The sequence below is a fragment of the Lontra canadensis genome, unplaced genomic scaffold (genome assembly GCF_010015895.1).
Source record: "Lontra canadensis isolate GAN:19392208 unplaced genomic scaffold, GSC_riverotter_1.0 scaffold18, whole genome shotgun sequence".
NCBI classification, from domain to species: Eukaryota; Metazoa; Chordata; class Mammalia; order Carnivora; family Mustelidae; genus Lontra; species Lontra canadensis.
This window is the reverse complement of record NW_022631012.1, coordinates 8252117-8263968: the sequence shown is the minus strand read 5'-3', so window position 1 is coordinate 8263968 and position 11852 is coordinate 8252117. Positions and strand designations below refer to the sequence as shown.

Below are 11852 nucleotides of genomic sequence, written 5' to 3'. Positions count from 1 at the left end.
AGGATTAAGAAGGAAATGCTTGGCCTTACTTTCTCCCGGAGGAGGGGGTTGGAGTAGGAGGGGGAGTGGAGTACGTAAGATTTGCGGTGGTAGAAGTAGGTAGATTTCTCTGGCTGGTTGTTTCCTCCAGAGCATCTTTGTCTCTGGCCAGGAAACCCTCTCATTCTTCTTTCTTCCCCTCTGGCTAATCTCTGATTACCAGCCTTCCTCCTCTCCTGCCCCGACCTCTGAAGATGCCACCGTCACCTCTGATGCTGCCTGGGATGCTGCATCACTCTGCTGCTTACCCCCTTCGCTCCCCCCCCCTCCCCCCCCCCCCCCGCCCCCGCTTCCCTCCACGATAAAGCATGCGCAGTGCGTCCTGTGCCTGGCAATAGCAACAGCATCAGTATCAGCATCAGCATCAGCATCAGGACCCGAAGGCGCGCTCGGGCGCGCTCTCGAGGGCGGGGCGCACGCCCGCTCCGCGCGCCCCCGCGCCGCTCGCTCTCACGCGCCGTCTCAGCGTCCTCAGCCCCAGCAGCAGCCCCCGCAGTCGCTGGAGCGGCCGCGCCCGCCGCAGGGAGGGAGGAGCATCTGGGGAGGCTCCAAGTTGGCGGAGCGGCTAGGACCCCCGGACTCTTCAGCGGCCGCCCGGGAGGGGCTGAGAGGCGAGCAGGGGAGGGGGCGCCGCCTAGCCTCTAGTCCCGAGCCCCGAGCCCCGACCCCCTGCCCGCGGCCGCACCATGCGCGCCGAGTCGGCGTGATCGGCTCCGCCCGCAGCCTCCCCGCAGCCTAGCCCGGTGCTCTCGCTGGCCACACCGAGCGGCGCCCGGGAGCTATGAGCCATGAAGCCGCCCGGCAGCAGCTCCCTGCGGCCGCCCCTGGCGGGATACAGCCTTTCCCGAGCCTCCCGCGGCCCCTCCGGCGGCCCCGCCGGCCCGGCGCCTATCCGCGCCCTGGCCCGCGCGCCGCCCTGCCGCCTGCTCCTCGTCCTTCTTCTGCTGCCTCCTCTCGCCACCTCGTCCCGGCCCCGCGCCTGGGGGGCTGCTGCACCCAGCGGTGGGTATGGCCCCGGTGCCCTTTGCATTGCCTTGCCCGCGGGGCCCTGCAGAGGAAAGCGAAGGGCACGCGGGTCCGTGCGCTCCGGACACGTCCCGGTCTCGGCCTTTCCCAGCCACCCTGCCTGCCTCTCCACCCCTCTTTCCCAAGCCCCGGTTCACGCCAGTTCACTTTTTGAAGTCCATTTCTGTTGCATTCACTAAAAACCCGTTCCAATTACTGCCGGTTCCACTGGAAGGTATTTAGTGGATGCGGGGTCCCTCAGCGATCTCTGCAACTTGGCAGAGGGGAAACCAGTGGCCGGTAAATGCAGCGAGGGAGCAAGTTGCTTCTTGGGTGGAGAGCCTGAATGCGAATGCGGGAGGACGTAATGATAATTAGGGGTAATGTGTTGTTCCCTCAAATCGCCTACTGGGTTTATTCACTGCCGTAGGAATTAAGGTGGGGGAGGGAAACTTCGGAGGTATAAACCTTTGGTTTGTAATTCTCAAAATGCCTGTCATTATAATGAACAGTTAAGATAATATGATAGTCAATACATTGATGATTGGAAATCACTGGAAGCAGAGAGCTGGCCTTGGCGGAAAAATAAGGAATTGGAAAGCTGCCAGATCTCCTTCCCTCTATGGCAAAAGATTTTTGCTCATCTCAAAGTTTAAAGGAAAGGAATTGCCTGTTTTGTTTAATAAATCAATTAACAACCCATATCCATGAATTCAGCACTCAAGTTACCTCAGGAGCGAGCGTTCTTAGCTCTCAGACGGGATACTCCTAGTGAGAGTCCCACTGAGCTCCTGTAGACTTAGAGAAGGGATGGAGATGAGGGTCAGAACCTCTGAGCATGTTCATTTAATGTCTTCCTTCAAGTCCATGCCGCCCACCACCCCCATCCCCCATATTTAGAAGTATAAGACTGGTTAGAAATGTGCATATAAAACACAAATAGTACACTACTGTCTAAGCCTCATTGGCTGTTAACCTATCCAGGCCATTTCACTGTTGCGAGAACTTGCTTTGCTGTTTCTCTACCTCTTACCTGCTTATACACAGAGAACTTTGTTTTTGCAATTAATGGAAAAACACATCGTAGTACTTATGTACTTAAAGGGTATATGTGTGTATTTGTGTATCTTTGTGCACTCCCTCTACCTCCTCCCCCTAGCTCCGCATTGGAATGAAACTGCAGAAAAAAATCTGGGAGTCCTGGCAGATAAAGACAGCATATTGCAACAGCATAACAGCAGTAATATCAGTTACAGCAATGCAATGCAGAAAGAAATCACACTGCCTTCAAGACTCATCTATTACATCAACCAAGATTCAGAAAGTCCTTATCATGTTCTGGACACGAAAACAAGACACCAGCAAAAACATAACCAGGTAGGCATGGGTCTGGGGACGCAAAAGGCGCTGCCATGAAGAGTTTTCCTTTGATTTGATTTTCTGCCAGAATCTGATGTCACAGATTTTACTGCAGCATTTTTATTGGTACATCAATTAATATTACGATAGGGAAGAAACTGGAGGAAGTAAACTTGGGATCTCCTGTGGCAGGATTGCTGTTTGTTTTTTTCTCTCTGACTCTCCTGGGGAACTTAAATTTTCTCATGGCTTTTTAAATTCCTAGCTGGAATGTGGTTCAGGTGTCTTTCAGGTGCATTGGGCACTGAGCAGGAGTTGAGTGAGCATGTTGATGGTCCCGACTTATATCTGTGAGGCTTTATATAAGGGTGCAGTGTTCTCCCTCCCATGATGAAAACTGCTTTCAGGTCGCACACACAAGATCGCTATAACAGGCTGTTTGCAGATTCTCTATCAGTTCCTCAGTTAGAAATTGAGTGTTTACATTTGATTTTAAATTTCTTTCATTGATCAGTAGGAAATAATGTTTTTTTTTTCTGTTGTGTTTTCAGTAGGCAAACAATTTGACATTTTAAAAGATGATGGCAAACTGTGTAAATAATGTAGAGACCAGTTTGGGCCAGCATAGTCTTTCAGGACTTAATCTACATTCATTGCAAGTGGTTGCTTTACTTTGAAGATGGTTCAGAAAGTGGCACTGTTTTTTAAAAAGGCATTCAACGAAAGATGAAGGGGCTTAATGTTCAAAGAGTTTGAAGGATCTTTTTGTCTTGCTTACTGTTCTTTATTTGAGTTAGTAGTATTTTGGACAGATTTACACAATAGATCAATCATCAGTGCCTCTTTTCTTCATCAGGAGCAGAAAATAGAGTCTGTATGTCAAGAATTTACTCTGGGCTAAACCTGTCCAATGGTGAAAAGTACTGTCTAAGATCTAGAATTTAAGAAAAATATCTGTGGTTTATATCCCTGTTTTTGTTAGTCTTCTGAAATATAGATAAGTTGTAATGGTATTTACTCCCATTTTGCAAATGGGAAATTAGAAATTTAAGGCTCTTGGGTGTGTTTCCCAAGATGGTAAAACAGCTAATATGAAGTTCAAGAAGACCGAGTATTTCACTTTTATTATTTTCTACAAGTCAATTCTCTATTTTTTATTATTTTCTACAAGTCAGGTTTCTGAGAAAATGCTTCCTTCGTATTGACTATTATTGGAGCAGTTAATTTTGTTTCACAGTATTATGAAGTGGCTGTTACCCATCTATGACATCAGCTCCTATGTAACTTCATGCGTTGACTCCTGGATCCTGCCTGCCCATTTGTCTTGTTGATAGGAGGAGTGGGTGGTGACTTTAAGGAGGAAGAATCAAAGAGCCTTTTGATAAATGCATTGGGACCCATTTTATGGCTTTCCTAATTAAGGAGATCTTCTACGGTTGAATGGCAGGTTCTCAAACCCCAGTGCCTTTGCATAGGGTGCTGGAGGAATAAAAAACAAAACAAAACAAAACAAAACAAAAATCTTCCTTAAAGCCCATTTCAAAGAATGTTCAAGCCCTCCTGAGCTGGGACTAAAAAAAAAAAAATCTCAGTGGAATATTTTTATAACTTGAATTATGGAGGCAATGGCTGATGCCTGTCTACTGGTGGAAAGTTAAGTGGTTTGTTGGGTGGAACATGGTTTGACTACTCTACACTTAATTTTTATGATAATAAGTTTTGTTAAATTTTCTCCTGCCACTCATATAAATTTCTCACTGTGAAACACATACTTGCAGTTGAAATGATTCTTCTCCATTTCCACCCTCCATGGGTGGGGCGGGGGGATATTCTTTTATCTCAGAAAAAAAAATGTTTACATGGAAATGATATATGAGAGCATTTTTCTCCTTTTCTTATGAGTTTAATTGAACAAACAGTTGCACATTTGTGCAAAGGAGTAAGCTAAAGATTCAGAGATAAGAGATAAGGAGTACAAGGATGAACAAGACATGGTCTGTCCTTCAGGTGACACAAAAATGAGATAAGCAAGATTCTAAAAGGTGCTTCCACACAGGTATAAACAGTATCTTGTATCGTGGATGCCCTGAAATTTCCCTTTGTGTTCTGTGATTTCCTTTTTATTTGTTTGTTTTCAAGCCTCTCTTGAACTAGTTGACAAAAAATGTGCCATATGTTTTCTGCTGTATCTTAGGATGACTTGCCTAATAATAGTGATGAGAGATACTTGTCGGTTTAGCTGCTTTACAAATGTTTCAGCAAGAGAGAATCTATAGAATTTCATCATTTTTGGTTTTATAAAAGAAGTTTTGATTTTAATATCTGTATATTAGGTACCTTCTTTCCTCTCCTGATTTCATTGCACTCAAGCACTTTTTAATGAATGCCTTGGAAATGCTGAATCACTGTGCCATTCTCATGGATCCTTAGATTGGGGGTAGAGGTGAAGGGAGAAGTTCTCAGATCTAGGTTGCAAAGCAGGACTTTGTATTTATTTCATAAATATTCAGTGTTGATCAGTCCTTATTACTTTACAACTGTGAAAGTGAAAATGTTATTAACTCTTTCAAAATTTGTGAGTTTAAAAACAGATTGTGCAGAACACCTATGTAATACCAGTGTTTCTGAGAACCTGAAAGTTCTCTTTGTCAGAGATTGTCAGGACCCTTTTTATCTCTAGGCAGGGTGATGTATAACTTACTGTCTGTCCAAACTGCCACTGTGGAGAGTGACAGTGAGTGTGCTTAATAATCATGCTGGGATAATAGGCATAAACCAAGATGCTCCATTGCAGATGGGCAATGTGGTCCCCTCAGATCTAGATGGTTGTATTCCTTGAGTTTTGGTGCTTACCGCAATTCAAGTTTCTTTGTAGACAGTTTTGTTTACTGATGAATTATTGTAATTTTTTTTTTTTTTTTACTTGCTGGGAAGTCAGTTTACCACCTTGTAGATGTATCAGGATATGAAATGGAAAAATTCAGTTTTGTTTTGTTACCAAGACTTGTCTCGTTTATGTGTAGAGGTTTTTATAAGCAAAAATGGAAATTTATGATTACTGAATGTAAGCATTTTTGAATCACTAATGCAATGTGTTAATGCAAAGGGCTATACGTTTTAAAAAGAGGGAGAAACGATTTAGATTTATTCATTTATTCATACACTCATTCATTCATCCATTCAGAGATAATCTTATGAGGTCTGTTTCTAAGGAAGTTAATGAGCTTGTAGTGGAGGAAAAATAATTTTCCTTCGACCATTCTAAATTCTTGGCTGAACCCACACCCTGCAATAAAAGATTAACAGGAGGAAAACAAACAGAAGTTTCTAACATGTGTATCTCCTCTATGTGCTTGGGAGAGACCCAGGAAAACTGAGTCTCTCTCCAGAAGGGCTCACATCACTAGTTTAGATAACATCTCCAGCTAGAGACAAAAGAAGATGTTGGGGTGAGAGGTGGGGGCCCAGCTGTGGGAGGCTGTCAGGGAAAGCACAGTAAGCAATGGCAAGGTAAGTCTTTGCCTTCTCCACTCATGAGAGTTCCTAGAGATTTAGAATCATTGTCTTCTTGATACAGAGAGAGAGAGAGTGAGAGAAATAGAGAGAGAGACCCTTACAAATGGAGATTTCTTATAAAATGTAAATGACTCTTACAGAAGGACTTCTACTCCCGTTTTCAAAACTTCTCCTGTGTCTGCTGTTTCTTAGAAATAATCAGCCTAAAATAATCCTTATGCCAAAGAAGCATATTTTAGGATGGTATATTCTCTCCCCCTCAAACCTTTTCCTGAAACTTTTCTTTAGTCAAAAATTACTTGCTTTGCATCCTACTCCCTTAGGATTCTTTTCTCTTCCTGTAGGGAAGGGATGGAAGAGGTACCCTATGCACAGCACGGGGTCTAGGAAAGACAGAAGTCATCTCCTTTGACTTCAGTTGCTCTGCACACAGAGCTTCCCTACTGTGTGGGTGGGGGTGGGACGAATTAATTAATTCTTAATTAATTAAGACTTAATTCTTAATTCTTTTTTTTTAAGATTTTATTTATTTATTTGACAGAGATCACAAGTAGGCAGAGAGGCAGGCAGAGAGAGAGAGAGAGAGAGAGAGAGGAGGAAGCAGGCTCCCTGCTAAGCAGAGAGCCCGATGTGGGGCTCGATCCCAGGAGCTGAAAGCAGAGGCTTTAACCCACTGAGCCACCCAGGCGCCCCAGTTCTTAATTCTTAAGAGTCTTAATTCTTAATGGAATTAAGAATATGCAGATTATGACCTGCAGAATGAGGGCGCACCAGCCACCTGAATAGGGATCCTTTAGTACCTGAGTGGCCCTCCACCCCAGGTCATGGATGAACAGGAGATAGAGAGCAGAGTAGCAAGCTCCTACTACTTATGAGGTGGTTGCAGCTGAGGTTTTTAACTTTTCCAGGGCTTACCTCCTAAGTGGCTATTTTAAAGATATTTATTTATTTTAGAGAGAGAAAGTGAATGAGTTGGGGGGGGCGCAGAGGGAGAGGGAAAGAGAAACTCAAGCAGACTCCCAGATCGAGCATGTGGCTCCATCTCATGACCCTGAGATCATGTCCCGAGCCAAAAGCAAGAGTTGGACACCCAACCGACTGAGCCACTGAGGTGCCCCTAAAGATTTTTATTTATTTATTTACTTAATTTATTTTATTATTTTTATTTTTAAGTAATCTCTACACCCAAAATGAGGCTTGAACTCACAACCCCGAGATCAAGAGTCATCTGTTCCACTGACTGAGCCAGCCAGGCACCCCCTCAGTGGTTATTTTAAAAGGTGCTCCGGGAAAAGCAAAGCAGGATCTAAGTGTGCGAATCCTAAACTCAATGTCTTATCTAAATGTCCAGACTCTGGGTGTGATTTCGCTTATCATGCTGAAAAACGTCTAAGCAGCGACTCAGAAACAACAAAAGAAAGTTATTTTTCTCATCCCAGTTGACCCGGTGTTAATCTTTAGGATATTAAACTTTAGGGAAAATTCTAGGCACTGTCAGGATGGTGGATAGTAAAAATCACTGTCAGAGTTTTGGTCACCCAGCACATAAAATATCTGAGCAGAGCAAAAATGCCAGTCAGCGTTATCAGTGGACAAATGAAGGTTTGAAATCCTGTCCATTAACCATTCCCTTCTTTTGTTGAGATCTGGCCAAGAAAATAAAGACCTTGGGTAAGGTTAAGGTAGTTGTTTGGTTATAGACTTGGGTGAGGTTATGCAACATGTGTTGGGCTGTCTTTCATAAGTTTCTCTGAATTTGTCCAGAATTATCAATATACATGCAGCAGGTGGTCCCCTTTACAGTGCATATACCTTCCTTGGCCAATAAGTAATCTGAGGCTAAACGGTTACCCAAAACCGTCTCTGCTCAAGAACCACGTTGTCATTGCATTAAAATTAGGCTTTGGTGTAGCAGCCCAATGTGTTCTGCCAGGGTGGCTGACAGGCTGGTGTTTACCTCAATCATTTGCTTTTGGGTGCCTAATGCAACAGCGCCTAGCTCTCAGTCCTTGTGATGGTTAGTACCATGCCTGCGCCTGACAAAATGTGAGTGAATGCTGTACACTTTTGATGTCAGGGAGGCAGAAAGACAAAGTGAGGTTTCCATCCAGTGGTTTGAGAGGGTAGTCCCAGGGAGACCAAAGACAGATGGGATTTCCCAGGAGCCAGCGGGCATGCAAATGCATTGGAAGTGGAGGGAAAGAGAAGTGCATATATGGAGAACCACGTATGTGTGAGATGCCTCAGGGCCTTAAACCCACAGTGGACATCAACTGCTTGATCAGGGTACCTGGAGTAAGTTGAGGTTTCCCCTGAATGGCTGGGCCTTGAAGCCCAAGACCATGGATATTGTGTTCCTGGGGTTACAGTCTGGGGATACAGCAGTTCGTGGCATTGGTACCCGGGGAGATAGTGAGGATTGGAAAAGGACGTGTGAGGGCTCCTGCCAGGTGCCACATGCTACCTTGCAAAGTGTCGCGCGTGGGAGAAGCTGAGCACTGCACAGAGCTGCAGGACAGGCTACAGGGACTGGTAAAGTGGCTTCTGTTGGCCAAATGGGGGCGGAGTCAATAAATCAGCTGCGTAGACCGCTAATGGGAAATAGCCTTTGTGGAGTCCAGTGACATGCCCAGCAGTTACAGTGGCCCTTCAGAGTGAGCTTTGCCTTCTGCCCATTGTGTGATAGTATTAAGACTATTGGAGGGCTCGAATGGGAGCTGTGAGTGGGGGCTGTAGAGAGGTGCCCTCTAAGTGTACATCTTCCAGAGGGTGTAGAGGGGTCTGCGGTGGCAGTGGCAGGATCTGCAGCTAGGAAGGGATCCTCTCAATGGAAATTAACTTCACGGACTCCCAGGAGGATGCATAGTGTGGGCCAATCTGATGGGTATGGAGAAGGCAAGCATCTGCACTAAGGGTTTAAAGGGGCCTCCAGAAGGGTGTGAGATGTCCACATACCTTGGCCTTCCCACGCTCAAAGGCACAGCGGAGAACGACTTGGCAACCACAGCCTTCCCTCACACCTGAGCAGCAAGAATAGCGATAAGCAAGGGGTTTGGGGTAAACACACAATTAAGTGTGAGATGTCGCTCAAAGGGGTCAGTGGCAGGGAATTCATATGAACAGGTATCTGGTTCAGCAACCAAGTCCTGGGGAGTGCTTGCCCTCAGCAGCTGCTGTGTCTTCCTGGGTTTCATCTTTGCTATAGTGGAATGTTGCAGTGTTTGGGATGAGGTTGTAGGTTTGGGCATTGTCACCTCCAGCATTGTCACAGGTGGAGGGAGCTATCTGGAGATGGGTGCCCCTCTCAGGTGGTTACCCAGGAGGGGAACTGAAGGGTCAAGGGGTCTAGTAAGTTTGCATACATTGGGGTGCCCAGATTAAGTTCTGCTTGAACCATCCATACCAGGAGCATTTACTGGTATCACAAATTCTCAGTAAATTTTGGGGATCCTTGGGGTGCACCTCATAAATAATTCGGCAGTACAGTTCTCCAAAGAGGTCTCCATCCATAGATAGTAAGGGTTGGAGGGGCACCTGGGTGGTTCAGTCAGTTAAGCGTCTGACTCTTGGGTTTTGGCTCAGGTTGTGATCTCAGGGTGTGAGATCAAGCCCTGCATTGGGCTCTGCACTCAGCGTGGAATCTGCTTTTCTCTCTTTCTCCTTCTCCCTCTACCCCTTCCGCTCATTGGTGCTTTCTCACTCAATAAACAAACAAACCTTTAAAAAAATAGTAAGGGTTGGAGGCACCTATGTAGCTGGGTTTAAAGAAAATTTAGTCATATGCTCCTGACAACTTAACGTTTGGCTCTATATTACTAGAGAAGTGTCTGAACTACATAAGCCAGTCAGCCAATTAGGTTTGAAATTAGGGCCATGTCATGATCAGCGCCCAGAGGTCAGGATGCTGGTGAACATGTACGCATGGCTGGTGGGCTTTAAGCTAGAATCCATACCTAGAAGCTTTTGAGTACAGCCCCTCTAAGGGCTGGCTTCCAAGTCTTGCTGTCCACCCCGCGACGCCGCACGAGGGTGCAGGTGTGGGCGAGTGCTGTATGGTCCAGCAACTTTCTCTGGGTGTTGCTTCTCTGGGTGGAAGAGAAGCCCCATGATCCAGTTGGCACACAAGGCACAGAGTAAGGCCAGCAGCAGTGAGCATCTGTATTTTATCATTGTGCACCTGTCCACTGACTGCCCCATAGTGAAGATTTATTGTGGGTCAACAGTTCAGGGGTAGCCTCTTTGAAAGTGGGGTAGGGCCGAGTGGTGTCATTGTATCGCCATGCTGTCATCTTCTGATGTTGCTGGTGTCAACCAGCCTGAGTGCCTCTTGCCCTTTTAGAGCTCCACACCATCCCTTCTGTGGGTCCCAGTGCAATTATGTCTACCTCCTTTGGGGAGGTATGGTTAGGAGAAATGAGCCATCAATAAAGCCACTGTACATTGGACTTTCAGGAGGAATTTGCATATCAAGCTTGTAAGTGTGCTCCAGGAGCAGTACGGTGGGTCTGTGTTTTTCTAATGGGCCAGGACTATGACTAGGGTGTCATAGCTGACCACTTGTCCCTGATTAGGTCATCAATGAGCACTGGAAGGTGAGATGATCAACATTTTAAATCTGTAAAGAGACTCAAAAACAGTTGTGGAAAATGTAGATAATATTGTCCTGTAAGATGAAAGCATCAGATTCGCTCTTGATCACAATCACAGGCAGCATGGCCCAATGAGTCCACTTGGTGTGAGGATCATGGTGGCCATGGCCCAATGAGTCCACTTGGTGTGAGGCCATGGTGGCCATTTAGGCCTAGAGTCTAAAGTGGTAAATGCCCCTGGCAGCCAGAAAGCCCATTTAGGAGTCTGATTACTTCCTTGTAACATAAGGAGCAACTTGAGAGATGAAAGTACCACCGCATGCCCTGTAGGAGAGCCCAGTACTAGCCCAGTGCTCTGATACTCGAGAAGTCAAATGAGATCCTTGATCTGAGTCAATGATGTCTGCAGGGCTGAGTGGGACAGGATGTATTTAGAAAAGAAAGAGATTATCTGCTCCATAGCGGTGTTCCTGGTGGTGTAGAAAGCAATAGGCCAGTAAAAAAGGGATCCACACATGAAATTGTAAAGTGGATAGTGCCCACTGATAGAGGAAATGGCCCCAGTGAAAGCCACCTGTCAGAGACTACAAGGGCATAGACCTGAAGCATGACAGGACAGTGTGCAGTGTTTGGTTTGGGAGCATAATTTGCTCAGAACAAGCAGAATGCCCTGTGGTGGGTCCAGGTCACTGGGGCAGCAGCTCCCCCACGAGCTAAAGAGAATATGGGACCATTTGGCCAGGGAATAAGGAGCAGGGAAGTGGTGACTAAGAAAGGTCAGAATGGTGGAGCCAAGGATTGATTGATGCATGTGTGCGGAGGGCCAGAGGAGGGCTGTGGTTCGGTGGTGGTGGTGGTGGGTGGAGCCATGGAGGCTTTGGTCGAGAATTGGTGGCAGAGAGCCCCAATTGGTGGTGACGTGGATTTGCACCAGGGCTGCCACTTTCAGGTAAATGTTGTCCCTGGAATCGTAGCCTTTGAATGTGCTGAAAGGCAAGTAACCTTAACTATAATTAGTGCCTGGCCAATGTCTCTTCAAATTGGGGCAGCCCAAATGGCATGGTGTTGAATGAGAAAATTGTTTTGCTGCCATTGGCTTGATCAATACTTTATTCTGTTAGCAACTTCCCATGAGTCAGTAAAAATATGGACAAGAGGCTTGTCATGGGCAGTTGCGCTCTGCACAACCATTTGTATTGCTATAAGCTCAGTGAGCTGTGCTAACCCAACTGGCCATCTTTGATAAACATGGTGCTACTGGCAGGATGGTACACTGCTGTTCTCCAGTGGGCTCCACTGGTTATGGTGATGGTGCCACCATTGGGAAAATACACAGACTCTCCT

The 11852-nt window shown here is 46.1% G+C and overlaps 1 protein-coding gene across 2 annotated transcripts in view; it reads left to right on the top strand.

The window, feature by feature from the left end:
• Positions 1 to 507: 507 nt before the first annotated feature.
• The window catches only part of ADAM23 (ADAM metallopeptidase domain 23), a 163427-nt gene continuing 152082 nt past the window's right edge, over positions 508 to 11852 (top strand). The window contains exons 1-2 of one of the 2 annotated variants that reach the window (XM_032859977.1): positions 508 to 1041; positions 2204 to 2421. In XM_032859977.1, the coding sequence (XP_032715868.1) occupies positions 828 to 1041; positions 2204 to 2421 (432 nt within the window). In that variant the 5' untranslated portion in view covers positions 508 to 827. The remainder of the gene's footprint in view (positions 1042 to 2203; positions 2422 to 11852) is intronic. The other variant, XM_032859976.1, reaches the window with a different exon arrangement.